Raw genomic sequence first — 22,652 nt, 5'->3', positions numbered from 1 at the left:
GCGCGGGGGCAGGCAGCGAGGCATCCCAGAGGAAGCAGCATTTACGCCGAGGCCCGGCAGGTGGGTAGGAATTAGCCCCACCGAGGGGGGGAGGGCAGGGTCCCTGGCCGAGGGCGCTGGCCCGGGGAGCGCAAGGGCCCCCACCCCAGGGCCGCACTCCAGGCTCTGGGGCCGAGGGCCGGGCTCAGAGCTGCTGCTTCTTCCCGGATCGGCTTCTCCTCTCCGCCCAGACCCCGCTTCCCCTCGGTCAGGTGCCATTACTAGTTGTCAATAAAAGGCAAAAAAAATCAATTCCATTTGAGCTCGAGTCCACGACATGCGTGCCGAAATGGCGAGGGGTGAAGCTCGCTGACGCCTGCGGTTTACTTTGAAATGCATAAAATAGGAAGACAGCGACAGGGAGAGGTGCACAGGGAAGTAAAAGAGCAAATACGTAGCAAAAAGGAAAAAGGCGACCACACAAGAGCAAAGGTTAAATTCTCTTTCCATTCTCTCCGTAGAAAGGGCTATTTACACGTGCAGTGTCACATGAAAGGTGATTACAGGGGACACGGCTAAAAACGTAGGAGAAAAAGGTACCGCGGAGGTATTGGGCAGTTAATAGAAATAGTCGGAGCTCTCCCATAGCTTCTGGTATGTGTGCCGGCAGCGCTGTACCATGTGTAGCTTGCGGTTTATTTTCTTGCTCTAAAACATGGACTCATTTTGACCCCACTTTGCATTGGAGGTCTGCAGACCCTCTGGCCTTTAGAGAGGCCGCAGCACTGTGGGGGTGCCAGGCCCCCAACCCCGGCTCTGCCCTGGCCTCAGGGTTTTGCCATGAAAGGCCTAGAAGGCCTGAGGAAGGGCCTCAGAGCAGGGGCGTCCGAGCCCCCGGCCCAGCGCCGGCCCTGGCCCCTCCTCCGCGCCCCTGTGCTGGGAAAGGCCCGCCGAGGCCTCCCCCTGGAGGAGGGACAGCCCGTGGGGCTCTGCTCCACCCGGCCGCGGCCCACGGGCGGCGGGGGGCCCGGGCGGCACTATGCCCCCACCGGCCCCCTCGGCCAGGTGCCCTGTGGGGCACAAGTCACGCAGCCGTCCCCAGCCGCCTCAAGACAACCCTCCCTAGAGGGTTCCCTCACTGTACAGACGAGCAAACGGGGACTCAGAAAGGCTGGGGCGCTGGCCCAGGGCCACCACGGCCCCGAGCGGAGCCGGGCACAGGCTGGCGCCGGGCATGAAGGAAGAAGGGCGTGGGCCAGCCCGGGGCCGCGTGAGGAGCTCTGGGTGACCCCACGGTGGAGGCGGGGACGGGACAGCCCGGAGCAGGAAGGGCTTAGAACGCCAGCACCAGCAGTCAGGAGCTTCTCCAGCCGGCAGCTTCCCCCTGCAGCTTCTCCCGCCCTGGTAAAAAATCCTTCCTTGGACTCAGCCCCCTCCCACCCCACATCTAATGGGCATCACTGTCAGAGGAGCAGCCGGGCTGAGCAGGCTCCTCCGTAAACACGGCAGTCCGCGGCTTCCTGGAATGTCCTCTTTCCCAACTAAAGCGAATTCTGATGTCATCTCCTCTGGGAAGCCTTCCCTGCCTACCAGAGCCCCCCACCCCTCCACTACTGGGCTCGTGCATTCCTCCACCATTGTGCACGCATGGCATGTCCCCCACCTCCCACAGCAAGCCTTCCCTAGCTCACAGCACCTGCTTGGGAAGCCGTCAGTGGGTGAGCTAAGGAGCGAACAGATGAGCCAGCAGCTGCTGGCACAAGCCAGCCTGGAAGAAGCCGTGGGCACGGGCACGCCCCGCCACCCCCCTCGGGCTCTCTCCATCCACGGCGGTCTGCTCTGCCCAGCTGACACCAGCGTTGGGGCTTGCACAAGGAGCTGTACCTCTATATCTGCCTGGCTCCCACCCCAGGGCCCATGTGTTCGAATTTTTGCTTAAGGAAAATGAAATTATTTCCCACCTCTCCCTGCTGTTGCCTTCCCTGGAACATGGAAAGATGGCAGTGCTGGGAGTGGGGTTGGGGGTGGGTGAGAGGGCTGCACCCAGGCCGAGCGGCTGGGAAATTGGGGGGGGGTTGTGTCCCCCGTGAGGTCAAGGGACCATCCTGCATGGGGGGGCGGAGGTCACGAGGCGAGGGGGGACAGAAAACACAGCAGTCCAGCCGCCCTTGCTGAGCCGGCACTGACCTTCTGGCCGAAGTAGAGCTTGGTGAAGGAAAAGGACCTCAGGTGGGCGCTCTTCTCCCGGATCTTGGGCTCGAGTTTCTCCCGGAGCTTGTTCTCCATGATCATGCTCAGGTAGGGCCAGATCTGGGAGATGATCTGGGAGGACAGGAAGGGGCCCTCAGTGCCTGGGCTGTGCCGCCGCCTCCCCCAGCCCCAGGCAGCCGGGGACAGAGTCAGGTGCCCACCTGCCCGCCCATCTACCCACCTCCCCGTCCGTCTAACAGCCACGACAGTGGTCCCCGCACACGCAGGACCCCGGGCTTTGGTGCCACTTTGCAGACGACCACGAAATACTCATTCCCTAAACTTAACGTTGTGAAGCCCTTTAATTCTGTGCTGAAACAAAAATCATCTCGTTCTATATTCTGGCATCAACAAGAAGTGCCAGAGGTCTAAGGGGGGAAAAAATCACAGAAGAGAAATTTCTTTTTGTTTCCTGTGAGTTCATTTCTTTTCCCCCAGCACTCAGAAAAGGCTGCCTTTGGGCAAATTCTGCAGCAGCACATGTCACAGTGCTGGCCTGAGAGCCAAGCCCAGAAGAGGAGGCAGGGACGGGGGGCCTGGTGGCCAGTGACGGGCCATCGGGGAGAGCTGTGGAGGAAGAGCCAGCCGCCCGGTGGGTTCTGTACGAGGCAAAGGCTTCTCCTCTCTCCTGCGGCCTTGGGCCTCAGTTCCAAGATGCACCTTCTGTCCGCCTCCTCCCCATTCCAAAGCCTGAAGGCTGAAATTTTGAGGCTTCCTTGCCTCCACCGTGAAAATAGACCATCTCTTCCGGGGACTTCTCAGGACACCAGTCCCTATGATTCTCCTTTCTAGGGAATCTGGCTTGTCATTTGCCAGCTTCTGGCTTGTCACCTGCCCAGTGCCCCCAGAGTGCAGACCCCGTGCTAGGGTCTCAGGGCCTTCGTAGGTGGTTTGTCTACACAGCTCTCTCCTGGTCCAGGCCAGGGCTGAGGACGGGAGCCTCCTTCCCACAGTCACTGCATCTCCAACAACTTGTGTCGTTAGTTAGTGAAAGATGTAGCCCACCCCTGAGCCCATGAGCTAAACATACATGGGGGCGGGGGACACTCTATTTTGTGGGCCCCACCAGGTCTGCCCCAGAGGCCTTGGGCTCTGCATTAACCCACAGAAATGTGGTCACTCCTTTTAAGACATCAACCTGCTTCCTCCAAAGTTTACTGACAGGCTGGAAATAGTTTTTATCTTCTCTACAAGGACATTTCTCATAACTTAATACCAACCACTGTCAGGAAGTCCCGTCTTAGAACTGAGGCACTCCACCGGGGGCTAAGCCTCCCCCTCCAACAGAAGCAAGGCTTGCATTAGAAACAGCCCTGCCCGCCCCTGGGGCAGGCTGCCAGCGAGGGTGTGTGAGCGTTCAGCTTGTCATGGTGGGTTGTATCAGTGGGCGGAGACCCACACAATGAACCGGAAGGGGTTGGACCTCCATCCTGGGGAGTCCTGCTGTGTTCTCAGATAGAGGGGGGCATGTCTCCAGAGCATGGGTGGTGCCTAATAGGGGGGGGACAGGCCGGTATGTCAAGCCCTCAATGCTGCTGCAGGCAACTATGAATCTTGGTCTTCAAGGAGTGACGGCGGGTGGTCACTGTAGGTCCTGAGGGGAGGGGGAGGGAAGACTAGACTAGATGGAGCAGGGGGCGTTTTGGGGGTGACGGAAGGGTTCTGCATGATCTTGCAATGATGGATACTGGCCATGTGAATTTCATTAAAATGTATAAAAGTGTATGGCCCAAAATACAAACTGTAATGTAAACCACTGACCATGTTAGTAGCTATGTTTCGATATTTATACATCAATTGTAACATATGTACAATCCACATGTAAAATACTATTAATAGGGGAAAGGGGGAAAGAGGGAGCAAGTTGGGTATATGCGAATCCCCTATATGACTTTCCTATAACCTAAAGCTTCTTTGAAGACAAAATGAAAAAAAATAAGACACTGGGGGAAAAAACAGAAGAAAATGTCACTGTACATAGAAGATAACATGTTACAGTGATGAAAGACAATGTCAAAAAATTTTTTAATTTTATATTTTTAAATTATTTTTTATTATTCCAGATTTTTTAAATTTGTATTTTATTTTTTTTAATATCATTATGATTTCATTTTCTTATTAATTGTATGTAGTTATTTTCTTAGTTTCATTTTTGAAGAAGTTTTGGGTAACAGAAGGTTACAACTATGGCAGGGGAGGAGATCACTGGCGTGGGGTGTCAGTGATAGGGGATACATGGGAGGAAGTTCACCTGAGGCAAACCTATAAGGCATGTAAATGTGTTTTCAAGTGTTCATGGGGCATTGTCATGGTGGGCAGAGATTCACACAATAATTGAAAGAATATCAAATTCCCATCCTCAGGAGCTCTGCCACATTCTCTAATGGATAGCAAGAATCCCCCACGTACAGAGGCAATGACTAGTGAAGGAGGATGGACCACTGATGGTCCCTCATACTGATAAATGTACTTACGAAACCTTTACTTTTGAAATTATAGGGTGCCCAAGAGTTACCTCCTGAAAGCCTCCTTGTTACTCAAATGAGGCCTCTCTCTAAGCTGAACTCAGCATATAAATGCATTACCTTCCCCCCAGCATGGGACATGACTCCCGGGGATGAGCCTCCCTGGAATCTAGGGATAACTACCAAGCACCAATTAGCAACGCAACTGGAAAAAGACCTTGACCAAAAGGGGGAAAGTAGAGACAAATGAATTGATATGGCTAAGAGACTTCAAAGTGAGTGGGGAGGTCATTCCAGGGGTTATGCTTATGCACATTTCAGCAAGATCTCATTGACTGCCAAAGTAAATATTGCCTCAAACAGCAGAGACATCCAGACACTATAGGCACGGCAGACAGCTTAGGAGTTCGGTGCCCAGCCAGTGGGCCCTATTTGGGAATTTATACTTCCCAGTATGACAGAGTTACACTCTGTTGTGGTTTCCCTACACATGGCTCTTCTGCTGCATCTATTTGAACCTATAGTTAGTACTAGAGGTGATAGGTGTATGTCCAAGAAACAAATTTTTGGGCTGTCCCTGTGCCAGGTGGGCCCTGAATCTCAACAGTTGCAACACCTACTCTCAGTTCATTAGACTCACCCAGAACAACTAACAAGGAGATGATGATGGACAGCGACCATCCCAAGGAACAGAGAGAGTCTGCAACTGCAACAAGATAGTCCCATCCATCTGCCCCATGGGATCTAAGTTCCCTCTCCATTAGAGGTGGAGTGGGTATCACCAGTCCAGAATCCTCAGGAATGGGGAAAGAATGATCAACTAGAGTAGATTTACTAGTAGTGTTCTAATATTGACTTATAGTGATTCTAGCAATGCAAGAACTTGTATCATTGATGTGGGGGTAGTGGCCACTGGAGGTTCTGAGGAGAGGGAGAAGGAAAAATGGGGACATTTTTGGGAATTGTCCTGAATGACACTGCAATGACAGATACAAACTATTATATATCTTGTCATAACTAACAAAATTGTGCGGGATAGAGTGTAAACTACATTGTAAACTATAATCCACGCTTAGTGGCAATGCTCCAAAATATGTTGTCAATTGTAACGAATTTTCCACACTAATGAAGGTTGTTGTTAATGCAGAAAAATGTGGGAGGGTTTGGAAGCAGAGCATATGGGAATCCCCTGTATTTTTTATGTAACATTTATGTAATCCAAGTAACTTTAAAAAAATTTTTTAAGTATGTTAAAAAAAAATGCCCTGAGTCAGGAGACCTGCAGTGGGGCTACAGAGGAGCCTTCCCACTTCCTGATGTGTTTGAGCAGATCAGGTGGAGGCCCAACTCGGGCTCCTCAGCTGTAAAATCGGGACTCATGCTGGGGAATGACAAGACAGGGAGTCACCGGCCTGGCCTTCTGGGGAATGCGGGAGCAGTGCCCATGGGGAGTCTGCCCTAGATGACCTGACAACAATCATAATGATGACAACATTGAACATCCCCAGCTCAGGATGTGTCAGCCATTGTAGTGCGTCAATTACCCCATTAATCCTCACAGGATCGCCCAAGGCAGGGACCATAATTATTCTCATTTTACTGCTGTGGAAACCAGCTCAGAGAAGTTAGGCAACCTGCCCAAGGTCACACAGCAGTGCTGGGGAATCTGGGCACCAGGCAAACCCCAGCAACTATTACCTAATCAGTGCCTTGCTCTCCAAGTGGGGGGACTGCCTTGTTCTCTATACTTCTCAATGTTTTCTCACTGTTCTGCGGTGGCGGTGGATTAATTTTAAAGTCTTATTTGAAAAAGAAAAAGCAAATCCGCCCTTGACTGACAAAGACATGGGTGAAGGCCCCGGGGACTCAGCGCGGCTGAGCGCGGAGCCTCGAGGACGGGAGGGATCCCGGCTCCCGGGCCGCCCCGGCCTTACCTTATTCGCCCACTCGACGCGCTCCACGTCCGGGAAGTGGATCTAGGGAAGAGAAGCCCCGCGGGGCGGTCAGGTACGGCGCGCCCCGGCAGGGCGCACGCGCGCTCCCGCCGCCCCCGCTCCGCCGCCCTGGCCCCGCGCCCCGGCGGCACGCGCGCTCCCGCCGCCTCCGCTCCGCCGCCCCGGCCCTGCGCCCCGGCGGCACGCGCGCTCCCGCCGCCTCCGCTCCGCCGCCCCGGCCCTGCGCCCCGGCGGCACGCGCGCTCCCGCCGCCTCCGCTCCGCCGCCCTGGCCCTGCGCGCCCCGGCGCACGCGCGCTCCCGCCGCCCCCGCTCCGCCGCCCTGGCCCTGCGCCCCGGCGGCACGCGCGCTCCCGCCGCCCCCGCTCCGCCGCCCCGGCCCTGCGCCCCGGCGGCACGCGCGCTCCCGCCGCCCCCGCTCCGCCGCCCTGGCCCTGCGCCCCGGCGGCACGCGCGCTCCCGCCGCCCCCGCTCCGCCGCCCCGGCCCTGCGCCCCGGCGGCACGCGCGCTCCCGCCGCCCCCGCTCCGCCGCCCTGGCCCTGCGCCCCGGCGGCACGCGCGCTCCCGCCGCCTCCGCTCCGCCGCCCTGGCCCTGCGCCCCGGCGGCGCCCTGCGCGGGGAAGAAGCGCCCCCGCGCGGGAAGCGCGCCCTCCCGCCGACCCCGGGCGGGTGAACGGCGCCGGGCGCGCACCAGGGCGGGGGGGGGGGCAGCTCGGGGCGGGAAGGCGGCAGGCGGCGGGCGGGGCCTGCTGCGGGGGAGCGGGCCTGGAGGCGCCTCGCCCCTGCGCCCTCGGCGGGGGAGCCGGAGACCCCTCCGGGCATTTGCAGGCCGGCCCGTCTTCCCTCTGGCCGCGGGGAACTCCGCCACCCGTGCCTCCTCCCGGGGTCACGCCAGAGCTGGCCCTGGGCAAACTCCATCCTCTTCATTTTAACCACACGAGTAACGCGCAGTCGTCTGTTAAAAAATACATACAGCGAAGCAACAGGGGTCACAGCAGCACGGCGCCGGCTGAATACAGACTGGCCAGTGGAAAGGAGTCGAGGACTCAGAAACAGCCCACACGTCTACGTGGAGTGATTTCTTTTTGTTTGTTCGGGTTTGTTTTTTGTTTTGGTTTGGTTTTTGTTCACAAACCCCAGTCAAGTGATTTCTCTGACAAGGCTGTCAGGCCCTCCCAGAGGGGCTATAAAAGTTCTACTCGACCAACGGCACTGGGAGAACCAGAGAGCCACAGCCAAAGAAAGAAAGAGAACCCTACCCAACACCTCATACAAAACTTAACTCAAAGTGGATCAAGGACCTAATGTAAAAGCAAGAACCATGAAACTCCAAGGAAAAAAATGTGGGAAAACATCTTCAAATCTTGTGGTAGGTGGTAGTTTCTTAAACCTTTCAGTCAAAGCACAAACAACAAAAGAAAATATAGATAAATGGTACCTCCTCAAAATTAAACCCTTTTGCACCTCAAAGGACTTTGTCAAAAGGCAGCAGACTCAATGAGAGAAAATACTTAGAAATCACACATCCAATAAAGGTTTCATATCTATGATACATAAAGAGAGGGTACAACTCAACAATGAAAAGACAAACTACCCCATTAAAAAAATGAGCAAAAGACTTGAATAGACAATTGTCCAAAGAAGAAATACAAATGGTGAAAAAGAACACATAAAAAATGTTCAGTATCACTAGTGAGTAGGGAAATGCAAATCAAAACCACAGCGAGATACCTCACACCGATTAGAATGGCCACTATTGAAAAGTCAGAAAATACAAGAGGATGTGGAGACATGGGACATAGACATATCACTGCTGGTGGGGATGTAGACTGGCACAGCCGCTGTGGAGGACTGGCAGCCCCTGAGGAAGGTGAATACGGACTTGCCAGGTGACCCGACAGTACCACTACTAGGTACATCCCAGAAGAGCTGAGAGCAAAGACATGAACAGACGTCTGCACACCAATGTTCATAGTGGCATTATTCACAATTGCCAAAAGATGGAAACAACCCAGGTGTCCATCAACTGACAAATGGATAAACAAACTGTGGTATGTATCCACGATGGAATACTACGCAGCTGTAAGAAGAAATGAAGTCATGAAACATACGACAACATGGATGAACCTGGAGGACATTATGTTGAGTGAAGGAGCCAGACACAAAAGGACAAATACTGCATGACTGTGCTATTATGAACTAAATATATTGTGGAAATGCATGGAGTTAATAATTAGAAAATAGGTCACCAGAAAATAGAATAAGGGTAGAGAATGGAAAGCTGAGGGTTCATCTGTGTAGAATTGGTGGAAAGGTTGTTTGTCAATCTTTGGAAATGAATAGAAATGGTAAAAGCACATCACGGTGTTTGTAACTAACAGAACTATTACATGGGTATGACAGTGGTTGAGGGGGAAAGCCTAAGGTCTCATGTTATTACTAGAAGGAAAGCGAAAACCTGTAAGATGGGACTGTATAACAGTGAAACCCCATGGAAATACGAATATGGCTGATATTACATATATAAGACTTTCTACAAAATAGAAATAAACTAGAAAGACGGAAACAGAATAGCAGCTATGTACACAAGGGAAGCACAGAGAGATTGAGAGGTGATGAGATTTTCTTGTGTTTTTATTACTGGAAATATGAAAAGGTTCTAATAATGATTGACATGATGAATGCACATCACAAGTGATGGGATTATACCAAATACCATTGATTGTATATTTTGGATGGATTTATGCTTTATTAATATGTATCATAAAAATGGATTAGTTTAAAAAAGTGCAGCTAAGCAAAAGGAAAACAAAAATGGATCAGAGAACGCCACCACCTAGTGATAACCGCCGTTAACGGGACGGCCCAGTGCTTCCAGTCTAATCCCGAAACCAATCTGTGCAGTTCACAGCAATCGAGGTCCTCCTGGGTTTTGCAGCCTCTCTTTTTTCACTTAACACCTTGCTGTGACTGTGCTGACTCCAACGGGAATCGCTGCCAACTTGAAAAGCCAAAAGGGACGTTTGCACTCCCAGGAATGAGGGGGTGGGCGTTGCCCTGGGGCCCCCTCCCCTTTCTCCTCCCAACTTGGACACCAGCAGCGCAGAGCTTCCTCCAGGCCACAGCCCCCAGCCGTCCCCGCCGGGGACTCTCACACCCCCAGCAGAAGGGCTTCTGGGACCCAAGAGTGTCCAGGGGTGCCTGGCACCCCCCTCCAAAAAAAGGGGGGCAAAAAAGTGGCAGTGACGGCCATGAGTGTCACCAGGCCCCGAGTCCCCTGAGAAGGCTCAAGAGCAGGTTCACGATTTGGGTGGGGGAAGGGCTGGGACCACCCAAGGTGGGGCAGGGGTCTGCCAGGGAGGAGAGCCATTCCCAAAGGAGGGGGGAAGTCATTGACTCTCTTAGGAGCAGTGTTTACAAGCCTCGCGAGGTCCGAGGAGCCGAATGCTTCTGAGACTCGTGGGCCATCGTGCCACCCCCAAGCCTCAGTTTCCCCAATTCTAAATCACGACTCCAGGGTCCTGGGAGGCATCTAATCCCCAAGGCTAAAGGAAAAGCACTGCCTGGCTCCCGGAAGGGGGTCTGGCCTAGCCCCCAGGAATGGAGGGCAAGGAAGTGGGAGGGGTCTCGGGGGAGGCGGGGACGGAGCTCCCTCCCCCCCCCCTCACTGCCCCTCTGGCTGGGTGCTAAGCAAGCTGGAGGGGAAACCCTTTCACTGCTGCCCATTGCTAAGGTAAAACCTCCCGCACACGGACCAGAGGGGCCCCAGATCACACCCTGGCCTCTACCCCCACCACTCCCCCAGGTGCCTGCCCGTCTGGCTACCTTGACCTTTTCTGCTCCCAGCAAAGGCCTGCACACACCACCCCTGGTGCCTGGGAGCCTTCCCTACTCTCCTGTGATTGCCTCCTCGGCACCATCTTAGACGCTTCTTCCAGGAAGCCTCTCCAGATCTCCCAAATGGGGGGGCAGGTGTCCCGATTAGTGTGGCTGGTTGCCCATTGCAGACTTAACGCCCCTTCTTAGAGCCGCTTGGTCGGATCGCCTCCCTGGACTGCAGGAGGCTGCCTCGCCCGGCACTGAGGTCTCAGTAAAGAGTTGTGGAATGAAGGAAGGTCTGAGTGACGCAGGACCTCGAGTGGCCCCCAGGCTGGTGAAGGGGGCGGGCAAGTCTCAGAGCAAAGCCAGGATCGGCGCCACGTGATGGGGGGGCACGCAGGAAGGGGGGCATCCGCGGAGGAGAGCTTGGCTATTGGGGGACCCTCGCCGCTGGTCCTCCCCTGCCCAAGCCCGCGGCCTGTACCCCTCACTCTCCTCCTACGCCAAGGCACTGCCCTCCCTACCCCGCCCGGGCACACCCCACGTGCAGCCCCCACCCTCAGCCTGCCCCCGCGGCTCCGAACCCCGGGGAGCTGAGGAGCTGTGGTCCACCGAACCCCGAAGGGGTGACCTGCTGGATGCAGCCCTGGCCGCGCCGGGGAGCAGGTCCGACGGAGATTCCCGGGCTGCCCCCCACCTCCTGAGTCAGTGTGCGGGTGCGCCCCAGCTCGTCCTCTGCCCGCTCGCGTCGTGGGGCTGGAGCGCGGCCAGGGCTGGCGGGAGGTGCCAGCGGCCGGCCCGCCCTGCGCCTTAGGGTGGCCCCCGCCCACCCCGAGGTGCTGCTCGCGGCTTCAGAGTCTCCCTGGCTGCTCGCCCCGGTATTTTGGTCTCCTCACTCGGGTTTCTCCGTAGAGCTGGACCCCCGAAGAGAGCAGCAATTCAGACCAAGAAAGAAGGAGACACCAAGGCCACCTGTTCGCCTCAGGAACCTCAAAGGTGCGCACCTTCTCTGCGGCTGCACCTACGTTTGGAGCCGGGGATGAAATCAGCGAGTCAGATGCTCAGGGAGCAGCTCTTCCTTCTCAGTGTGTTCTCCTTCCCGCGTGGACGGCCTCTTTGTCCACTGCGACTCATGCTCGTTGGCTCTTGTCCAAGAAACCTTTCCCTGGCCAAATTCTTCAGGGACTTTTTAAAATGTAGGATTTGATAGGGATACAATTGTATTTCTCTCCATAATTCCATAATATCACAAAGGCACAACATCGTATACACAAAAATAAAAAGTCCATCCTGCCCCCTCCTACTTAAAAAACTACCTCCCCCTGCATTTCTTATGTACTTGGGTGTGTTTGGCATTCAGTCCTATTGATCTGTTCTCTGGTACAACACTTTTATTACTATGGCTTTGCAGTAGGACCTAGGGTTTTTGTTTTCCTTTTTCAAATTGATTTCTTCCATCTGGATTATAGAATCAGCTTGTCAATCTTCCCAAATAAATCCTCTTGGGATTATTATTTTTTTAATGTATGCATTCATTTGTAGGAGAACTGACACCTCCACTACATTAAATTTTGCATTCATGAGCAGAATATGTTCCCTTATTTACTCGTGTTTTATTGTATTCATGTTTAGAGTCATAATTTTTAAACTTTTTTCTATAAAAGTTCTGTAAATTTGTTAGATCGCCTTGTCATTTTTGCAGCTATTGAAAATGGCATTTCAAAACAATAAAATAGAAACAAGTTTAAAAATAATAAATTAAATAAAAATTGCATTTCATTTTCTGGGAGATTCTGAGATTTCTTACTATTTCTAGCTAATTGTTCATTGACTCATAGTTTACGTATGTTTAAAATTGGCAAATAATAACAATGTTTGTATATTTGTGCCCCCTTCTTATCCCTATTGTTCTTGTTTTACCTCATTGGCCTTTGTTAAGCAATAGTGTTGATAGCAGCCTTCCCAATCCTGTTCCTGACCTTGAAGGAAAGTTCCCAACCTGATTTTTGTTGTGTGCATATATATATTTATACACACACACACACACATATTTTTTAAAGTACCAGGACCAGGGATTTAACCCTGAACCTCATATGTGGGAAGCCGGGGCTCAGCTACTAGCCACATCTGCTCCCGAGTTGGTTTTTGCATTTGTTTGCTTTGAGGCGGCACCAGGAACCAAACCTGGGACCTCCCATGTGGCAAGCAGGCGCTCAACCACTTGAGTCACGTCCACTCCCACAATATATTTTTTGAGGGATAGCCTCTATCAGATTGGGGAAGTTCTTTTTAATTCCTACTTTTCTAAGAGCTTTCATTATAAATGGAATTTGAACTATATTTGATACTTTCTCAAACCTATTGAGATAATGACATTATTTTCTCTTTGGTCCATTAATGTGGTCAACGCAAGTGACGTTCTTTCTAAAGCAGAGCCATCCCTCGCTCCTGGAATAAACCCCAGCTGAGCTTGATGTAATGCATTTAGTTAGCCTGATGATTCATTCAGGTTATATATACCTATGGTTTAAAATTATATCAATTGATAATTTTTGTTGTATGATTTATGTCAGGGTGATTTAATAAGATTTTGCAATAAATCATAGAGTGAGTTGGACAGCTCTTCCTATCCTTCTGTTTTGGAAACAAACTGTAAATATAGGAATTATCTGATTCATGAAGTTTAGTAGTTCTTACCTATAAAGCCATCTTGGGGAAGCGGACTTGGCCCAGTGGTTAGGGCGTCCGTCTACCACATGGGAGGACTGTGGTTCAAATCCCGAGCCTCCTTGACCCGTGTGGAGCTGGCCCGTGCGCAGCGCTGATGCGCGCAAGGAGTGCTGTACCACGCAGGGGTGTCCCCACGTAGGGGAGCCCCACATGCAAGGAGTGCGCCCTGTAAGGAGAGCCGCCCAGCATGAAAGAAAGTGCAGCCTGCCCAGGAATGGTGCCGCACACATGGAGAGCTGACACAGCAAGATGATGTAACAAAAAGAAACACAGATTCCCAGTGCGATGATAAGGATAGAATTGGTCACAGAAGAACACACAGCAAATGGACACAGAGAGCAGACAACAGGAGAGGGGGGGAAGGGGAGAGAAATGAATAAATAAATAAATAAATAAATAAATCTTAAAAAAATCTTGGCCTGAGGTTTTTTGAATGTCAAATTACCATTCTATTTCTTTATTAGTTAACGGTGTATTCAAGGTCTACTTACCTCTCATTGTGATAATTTTGGCATTTATATTTTTCTAGAAATAAATCAATTTTACCTAGGGTTTCACAATTATTGTTATATAGTTGTGTGTAATGTTTATCCTTTTAAATCTGTTATATCTATAGATATTTCTTCCTTCTTAATTTCATATTTTAGTTGTTTCCATCTTTTCTATTTTTTTCAAGATTCATTTTTTATTTATTTCTCTCCCCTCTCCTCCCCCCCCCATTGTCTGCTCCGTGTGTCCCCTTGCTGTGTGTTCTTCTCTTCCACTTGCATTATCTGGCGGCTCTGGGAAACTACATTTCTTTTTTGTTGCATCATCTTGCTGCGTCAGCTCACTGTGCGGCGCCACTCCTAGGCAGGCTGCGCTTTTTTCACATGGGGCTGCTTTCCTTGCGGGGCGCACACCTTGAGCATGGGGTAACCCTACGTGGGGGCGCCCCTGCATGGCACAGCACTCCTTGCGTGTGGCAGCACTGTGCATGGGCCAGCTCGCCACACGGGTCAGGAGGCCCTGGGTTTGAACCCTGGACCCTCCATATGGTAGGCGGATGCTCTATCAATTGAGCCACGTCTGCTTCCCCTTTTCTACTTTTTTGCATGATCAGTCTTGCCACAGGTTTTGCTTATTTTGTTGACCTTTTCAGGGGATTAGCTTTTATCATTATTATAATTTTCTTTCCTCTCTTTTCCTTTATTTTAAAATTCCTGTTAATTCTAATTGTTCTGTTTATTATTTCCTCTTTATTTCTTTGGTCTAAATTTGTTGCAATTTTTATGTCCTTAGGGACAAGTACTCATCTTATTTTCAGTTTTTCCCATTTTATGATAAATATATTCAAAGTTAAAGATTCCCCTCGTAAAGGAGCTTTATTTGCATTCTACAGTTTTTGGTAGTGTTTTCATTGTTATTTTGCTATTAATTCCATTATGACTTCCTTTTGAACAATGAGATTTTAATAGTTGCCACCAAATTCTCCCCAGCAACCTATGGAGATCCAGTTTGTTTTTTTTACAGAGAGAATATCTTTTGTTCCACACAGAGCAAGGGGAGGCAAGAACACATTACAGCATCATGATTTTGTATGGCTCTGGGCTGCACTTACCTCTAAAAGGTGAGCCCCCCACCCCACCCCACACCTGCTTTCTGTAGCCAGAGTAGAAAGTGCAGGCAGAGATTCAGAAACTCAGGGTTTGCGTCCTGACCTCTTTCAACCTCAGGTTTCTTGCTGATTGATAAAAAGTGAGACTGTTAATTCCTTCTCTGCCCAAATCCATAATTTAACGAGCTAATGGATATGAATCTACTTCTAAATGGGTTAGTGCTGCAGACACACTCAGATCTGCAGCAGGGCTCACCCCTGGGGAAACACACAACACTGTCCTGCCGGGGTTAATGGGATGTGACCACTTCCCCAAAGCAGGCCTGGAGAATTCAAAGACGGCCAGGCACAGGTCAGGCCACGGGGTCTCAGATCCCCGCTCCTCCCTCGGGGAAGTTTAGATCGCTCACTCGCCTCCCCCAGGGGCCCCCCTAAACTAAGACAGCTCTTGCTGCTCTGAGTACATGGGCCACAGCAAATGAACTGCTACTTCCATGAGAGTTTTGAGACATTGTCAAGGGGGTGGTGGGAAGGAGAGCCTGAGAGAAGATGCAGGTTGTAAAGCAAACTCAACTCTGAGACCAGCAGCTGCTCTGTGGGTGCTGATCCCGAGGTTCCTGTTTTACCAGGAAAACGTGCCCTCCCTCCTCCTTTCCCCTGCTCCTCTCCTGAGGGGGCTGAGCCTTGTTTCTCTGTCCTGGGGAGGTGGACATTTAGCTATGAAAACTGCTTTTAAATCTGCTCCCTTTTCTCCCTAAAAGTACGCTGCTAAAAGTGCTTTCGGGGAAAGAATTACCTGGCCATGCTGACCTTCTGCTTAGCACCGTTCACAGCCCACTGCTCCTAAGAAGCACGCCCCCCCCCCCCCAGCCTGCACACTGGTCTAAACCAGCTGGCCCAGCGGAACAGTGGCTGGGCAGACCAAACCCCAAAGTCGGGATGGACTGGGGGAGTGTGTAAACTACCACATAAGCTACAATCCCTGCGGGGCAGCAGTGCTCCAAAATGCACTCACCAAACGCAGTGAACGTGCCACACTGATGAAAGAGGTTGTTAATGTGGAAGGAGTGGGACGGGGGGTGTGGGGTATATGGGAGCCTCTTATATTTTTTAATGTAACATTTTGTGTGATCTATGTATCTTCTAAAAATAAATTAAAAATATATTTAAAAAACAAACACACCCCAAAGGCGGAGGTGTCCAGGACGCCGTCACCCTTTGCTAGGGGACAAAGGCCCCGAGCAGATGAGGACTGCCCTGAATAGAAAACTCCAGAGTTTTTTCAGGGTGATGAGTGATGGGGCGAGTTGCCAGAGAGGCCAGAGATCCAGTTAGGTTGGGTGCTGCCTAGAGATTTAAAAACTTATCCTCTTGTTTCTCCAAATTAATAATGTTCCAAAAAGGATAATACCCATAGCTGGTGAGGCCACAGAGAAGTAGGCAGGAGTCTTAACATGCTCATACGCTTGGGCGTAATCGTTTCACTTCTAGGAATCTATGTGAAGGAAATTGAGAAATGTGGACCAAGAGTTACACAGCACACATTCCCTGCGGCATTCGCTCAGCGGTGGGCCCTGGGCTCCGAGAGGGGTACGAGAGGAACAAGAGACACACCGGCCCTAAAAGAATGTTCAGTCTGGCGGAAAAGGCAGACATAAAGTAGGTAGGTGCAAAGCAGTATGGGAGGTGGCAGGCTAGAGACGAGCGCAGAGTTCTGAGGGAGTCTAAGGAGAAAAGTCCCAGAGGAGGGGCGTGAGCACGCCGCAGGGTGGGCCGAGGGGCGGCCTGCGCAGCCAGAGGGAGGATTCCAGACGCGGAAATGCCACGCGCCCCCAACTAACCCAACGAGCAGGGAAAGCCTGAGAGTAACCTAAAGGATCAAAGTAGAGAAGTGGTTCAGCCACTTCCAGAATATCACATTCCTTAAAATGTTTTTGTAATAGGATGTTAAAAGAGAAGAAGAATCGTTTCCATGTACCTTCCTATCTATACAGAGTGTATGTCCAAATAAAACGACTTAGCCCTGTGTGGAGGGATTGTAAAGGCTTATTCTAGATTTCCCTTTCAGGCCATTTCCAAATATTGGAAATGGGAATACTTGACTTTCATCATCAGAAAGAAAAAAAAATGCACATACCATGGGAAAAGGAAGGCAGCGAGTGACTCTGGGGTCTTGAGAATCCCCGGGGCCCAGGGAAGCTCCCCAGCTTTTTACCCTGAGCATTTGAAAGACTCGTGGCACGTGGGAGGGGTCTCCACCCCTCCCTCCTGCAGAGGCCGTGGCCTGAGGGACTCAAGCCTCTCTTGCCCCCTCGGCTTGAAATACACGTGGAAAGAGAACGTTGCCACGAGGAACAGCACAGAGAGCAGACAGCGAGGGCGAACAACTGGGGTGGTGGTGGTAAATAAATGTTTAAAAAGAGAGAGACTATTACTGTGTCCCTCTAGGGCAGAGAACACCTTAACTCCCTGTTCAGAATTTACAGGGAAGAAGGCAAAAGGAAATCACGTTCCTCACCCGTGACCACGCTGTGCCCCGAGCTCGAGTTCCCAAGCTAGGAGGAGGCGGACCTCCCACCGGCAAGGGGCGGTGGGGGGGCACCCAGGCCCCTGAGCCTGCTCCCCCCACAGCTGGGTCGTGGCCATCACAGCGCGTCAGGGGCCAGCCCCCTGCCTGCAGCTCCCCAGGGCCCCCGGGGCTGTGCGCTGCCAGGCTTGGGGCCAGGAGGAGCCAGAAGTGGTCAGCGCCCCAAAAGCTCCCCGCCGGCCGGAGGGGGGCCGCGACGGGGGACAGGGGCTGTGCTCACCCTTGCCCTGATTCTCACCCACCCAGGGACCTCCGGTAACCTTGTCCTCGGGCACTTGGCTTGGAGAAAGATTTAGCCGCCTTGTAAATCAAGCAGCTCCATCCAGTCCTGTGGGAGTCTGGTTATCCAGAATCTGCTCAGCCCATGGTGACCAAACCTGGGGAAAATTCTGGAACCAGGGCCCTCCAGCCCCTACCACAGCCAGCAAACCACAGTGCCTCTTCCTCCAAGAAGGCTTCCGGGACTACTTCCAGCCTGGGTTAGGTCTCCTCCCGTGTGCTTTCTCAGCCCCTTGGACTGGCCACCTCACAGGGCCGATTACACTGTCTCAGGAAAGGCTGCACTCACGGGTCTGAGTCCCCATCAGGCCGTGCAGGCGGGGACCCTGCATCATTCCCTCCCGCTGCACTGTGCCTGACACTGCCAGCCCCAATAAATGTTTGTTGATGAGCACACGGATGCCTAAGATCGCTGTGCTGGGCCGGGACTCTGTCGCTCGGATTGCACAATCCTGGCCTGCGACATGACTAGTCCCTGAAGCATCACCAAGGCACGGGGCAGGGACTCAAGGCACACAACTAAAACCTAAAACCTGCTGCCGCTTCCCGAAGGCAGGCCTGGCTCCAAGGCAATTGGAACCGCCTCGCAGGGTGACATATTTTAAGTGTCCCTGTCGGGAAGTGGATGTGCCTCAACTGATAGCGCGTCCGCCTACCAGATGGAGGTCCAGGGTTCAAACCCTGGGCCTCCTTGACCCGTGTGGAGCTGGCCCATGCGCAGTGCTGATGCGCGCAAGGAGTGCCCTGCCACGCAGGGGTGTCCCATGCATAGGGGAGCCCCACGCGCAAGGAGTGCGCCCCGTAAGGAGAGCCGCCCAGCATGAAAGAAAGTGCAGCCTGCCCAGGAATGGCGCCACACACACGGAGAGCTGACACAGCAAGATGACGCAACAAAAAGAAACACAGATTCCCAGTGCCCCCTGACAATGCAAGTGGACACAGCAGGACACACAGCGACTGGACACAGAGCAGACAACGGTGGGGGGGAGGGGAAAGAAATAAATAAAATTTTTTGAAAGCGTCCCTGTCGTGGACCATTTCTTACATGAACGAGGCAGCCAATCCTGTGTTCAGAGAAGGAGCAGCAGAGCCCATCCCTGCCACCCATTTCCACGTGGCCTGGGACACTTGCAAGACAAAGGAGATCCATGGGTCCTTCTTGCCTCGTGTCCCCTTTGAAAGCAGAATCCTTTCTTGGAGCTGTATCTTACGTGGAGGGAAATCCAGACAAGGAGTAGTGCTGGCTGAAGTTTGACTAGAAACCAGACATCAGGGCTGAAGCGGCTTTGAAAGACCATCCAACACGATCTCCGCGTACAGGTCGAAGCCCCCCGGGGCAGTTCCTGCGGTCACCGAGAGGCAGCAGCCCGGCGCAAGGTGCTGAGAAGGAGCGGAAGGCGGGCAGGGCAGGACCGCGCGGCAGGGGACGGGCTAAGGCGCCGGGGGGCAGGGTGGCATCTCTGCCCCAGCTCGGCCTGGCCTGGGTCTCCACCAGCACCACGTGCAATTTAGGAAAAGGTGCCCTTTGCAAGCACACAGTTTGGCAAGCAGCAGGGGGGCTGGATGGCCGCCCCCACTCACCGGGTGCTGCTGGCCAGGACACGACTTGCCCAGCAGTGCAGGGCAGGCCCTCACGGCTCCTCTGTCCCTCCACTACCGGTTTGCCATCTGCTAATTTGTAAAAATCTTTCTGGATCCCAAAGGAGGACACACGCCATCACCTTTCCTCAAAACAGGGAGGAAGGCCTGCTGTGAGGATAAATACTTGCATCGTTCACACTCCAAAACGTTGAGCAAGCGTTGGCACTACCCCACCACTCCCAGAGACCCGGCTCTCTGTCTTCCTCCGCCCTGTTTCCCTAGGAAGGCAGGGAGAGTAGGGGAAGGAGCACTCCCCCCAGGAAGCTCCGGCTTGTCCTGTCATCTCCAGGCTCGGAAGACTCCGTGAGGCTGGCCAAAGGCCCACGTCTGCAGCTAGCTGTGCGCTCTTCACAGGGGTGCCCACCGACACGCAGCCTCCCAGACCCGCTGCTGCTTCTGGATTCCCAGCCGCATGAGTGGGCGCCCAGCCCCACAAACCAGAAAGTACCCGAAGACCCCGGACGCCTCCCCCGGGGCCTGCTCTGAAGGCCACGGAGCTGCCAGGTCTCCCTGCTGCCCCACACGGCCCGGCCAAGCCACACGCTCTCCCTCCTGCGGGCCGTGCTCCCCGCTCTGCGCTCAGGGCTCCTCTGCGGGGACTGCCCCTGCCAGCACCGCCTCCACCCAAAGGCGGCCGCCCAGCCGGCCAGGAGAGCGGGGGATGCAGGCTGAGGCCCGCGGGGAGCCAGGGAGGGGTCCTTCACCCCAAGTCTTGGACCGCTGAATGGATCCTGTCCAGACGCCTCTCTCCGGCTTCCCTGGGGCCTCAAGTCCTCAGGCACCTGCCTCCTGCCCGAAAACGCCCTCTTCGTGGCAGAGTTGTCAGCACCTTCCTCTGTGTGTCCCCACGCACAGGCTTGTGGGGTGAAACACCCAGAAGGCGCCTTGTGTTCTGTCTCGCCTTCGGGCTGAGCTCTCTGGGGTAGGTCCGAGTTGTTCCTTGGTTCCCTGCAGGATCTGATGCTTGGTCCAGTTTCAGAAACGACTGCCTTTGCGTAGAGCTCAGTATCTAGGGGCCTCCCCAACCCAAGCAGGGGGCGAAAGGCAAGGCTGTGACTTGGCAAGGGCCGAGGCCACCACTGGTCACAGCTGAGGTCTGACAGGTGCCCTGGGCTCCCCGACAGGGAGCAAGGGGGGTGGTCAGGCCAGGCCTGCCTTCCTGGCCCCCGTTTTGCAGAACTGTAATTCTCCTCCAAGGCCCACAGAACCACCAGGATGGCCGAGGTCTGGGGGAGGCGGGCCCCAAACGCTGCCACCCTTGGAAAGCGTGCTCACCGTGCTTTTTCACCGTGCACTCTTACCAGTGAGTATCTTCGGCGCCCACAACCCCAAGGTGGGGTAAACCAATTTGCCAAGCATACTGTCAATCCACACCCAGCTATCAGCAGGTGGCCTGGCGGCCTCTGGACATCTCCCTCTGTGGGCCCGAGTTTGTCGGGAAGAAATCTGAGACGCCAAAGCCCCCGGCACCCAGAAGGGCAGGTGTGCCACAGACCAACCCCGGAAACCCCTGCCCCTCGCCAGCCTGTCCCAAAGTCTCCGTGCGCCCCGGAACTTGTGTAATGGGCCGGGACGTCTGAGAAACCGTCGCCCAGGCCATTCCGCCCCAGAGGCGGGTTCTGGCGCAGGCGTGTGTGCGCCGTCTGTCTGTCGGTCTGAGCAGCCCACCGGGCGAGGAGGAGAGGCGGGGAGCCCGCGAGCAGCGGGTGCGGCCTCAGCTGCGGGGAATCCCTCTGCGGGTCCCGTTACCGCTGTATTGGCGGGTGCACGTTTTGCACCCGCGTTCTTTCTTTGACTCAGAGGGCGGGTGGAAGAAACGCCTTCGGTTTTCCTTCGGGGGTAATTTAACAGAGCCCCAGACGCAGTGTGGCCCACCGTGGCCCTGAACTGAAAGCGGGGCGCCCCGCTCCCACGCCGCGGGCCCAGAGGTGGGGGGCCGGGAGGGCGCCGCGGCGAGCGCCCTGCGCGCCCTGCGCGGTGCGGGGCCCGGCGGGCCAGGCGCGGGGGCCCCCTCGGGCTGGCGCGCCCCAGCCCCCGGGCTGACCGCCGGATCCCCCCGAACCTCGAAAGGCGCCTGCCCCCACCGCGCCGCGCGCCCGCTCGCCCCGCTCACCCAGGCGGGCAGGTGCAGGCCGCGCAGCTCGCGGCTGATGAACTGGCGCTCGTTGTCCAGGAAGTGGAAGGCGGCCGCCAGGCGCCCCAGCTTCCCGCTGCGGTTTCGGCGCCACCACATCCACAGCGCGGCGCCGAGCAGCAGCCAGGTGATGCTGAGCCCCAGGTAGCCGGCCAGGTAGACGGGCGCCAGGTAGAGGAGCACGCACGTCGCGAAGGCGGCGAGCTCGGGCAGCAGCCGGCTGGGCGCGCGCCGCGCTCCCGGGGCGCCAGGCGCGCAGGGCTCCTCCGCGGGCATCGCCGCCGTCCGGCCCTTTCCAAGAACTTCACCCCAGCTGAGGCGCGCGGGTCCCGACGCCCCGGCACATGTGTCCTCCAAGCGCGGGGACCCTGCCTCCTCTCCACGCGCGGCGCTCAGGGCTCCCAGCCGCGCACTGGGGGCGCCAGGCCTGGGAAGGCGCAGGACCCGGCGGCGCAGCCCGGGCGCTCCTCTGCGGGTGGGGCCCGCAGCTCCGCCCCAGATCCCGCCCCAGAGGGGCGTCGGGCTGGGGGTGCGGTCGCCTGGGCCGAATCCGGCGTGGGCCAGGCACTGCCAGGGCGTTGCGTGACTCACCGTGAGCTGTGGGAAGCTGGCTCGTCAAGGATAAACATCTCCTCCACCCCGCCCGCAAATACAGCCGTCTAGCCGGGCATCCAAGGCTCGGCGCGACCGCCCCAGCCCCCCGGGGGGTCCGGCCTGCGTCTGCGCCCCCCAGATGGCCCTGGGGTCCTGCCACCCTGTCCCTCTCCTCTGGTATCTGTAAAGCTTGGGCCTCGTCCCCGTTCCGGCCGAGCTCAGCACACACGACGCCCTCCACCCCGCACCCCACCCTCTTGCGTGGTGTCACCCGGGTCCTCTCTTCCTGCTTCATCACACCCGGAGCTTCCGGAAGCCAGGCCGCCCTGCCCACCTCTGGCACAGCAGGTGCTGGTGAATGACGAGAAACGAAGACCAGACCGCGGGCTGCTCGGGGTCCGCGGAGAAGCCCACCGTTTCTGGTTTAGCCCTTTCTGAACGACCAGAACCGGTGGCGCTCTGCACGGCCGAGTTCAGACGGTCAGTCGTCTTGTGGGTGGCACGACAGTTTAGGCAGTCCAGGAGGACACATCATGACCAGAAAGTGATTTTTAAGAGTTCACAAATGTATTCGGTTCCCAGCTGCTAAAACAAATACCATACATGGGGCGGATTTAACAAT

The 22,652-nt window shown here is 54.7% G+C and overlaps 1 protein-coding gene across 2 annotated transcripts in view; it reads right to left on the bottom strand.

Moving 5' to 3' along the window:
• Positions 1-21,727, bottom strand: part of ESYT3 (extended synaptotagmin 3) — a 46,607-nt gene extending 24,880 nt beyond the window's left edge. For both annotated transcript variants that reach the window (XR_011648565.1, XM_058295037.2), the window contains exons 1-3: positions 21,416-21,727; positions 6,629-6,670; positions 2,167-2,301 (exon numbers count right to left, since the gene is read on the bottom strand). Coding sequence is in view for 1 of the 2 variants with exons in the window: in XM_058295037.2 (XP_058151020.1) it covers positions 2,167-2,301; positions 6,629-6,670; positions 21,416-21,712 (474 nt within the window). In the remaining variant the exon portion in view is untranslated. The remainder of the gene's footprint in view (positions 1-2,166; positions 2,302-6,628; positions 6,671-21,415) is intronic.
• Positions 21,728-22,652: the final 925 nt, after the last annotated feature.

Source organism: Dasypus novemcinctus, chromosome 4, assembly GCF_030445035.2.
Source record: "Dasypus novemcinctus isolate mDasNov1 chromosome 4, mDasNov1.1.hap2, whole genome shotgun sequence".
Taxonomy (NCBI): Eukaryota; Metazoa; Chordata; class Mammalia; order Cingulata; family Dasypodidae; genus Dasypus; species Dasypus novemcinctus.
Note: the sequence above shows the minus strand (reverse complement) of the source record. Positions and strands in the feature narration are given on the sequence as shown.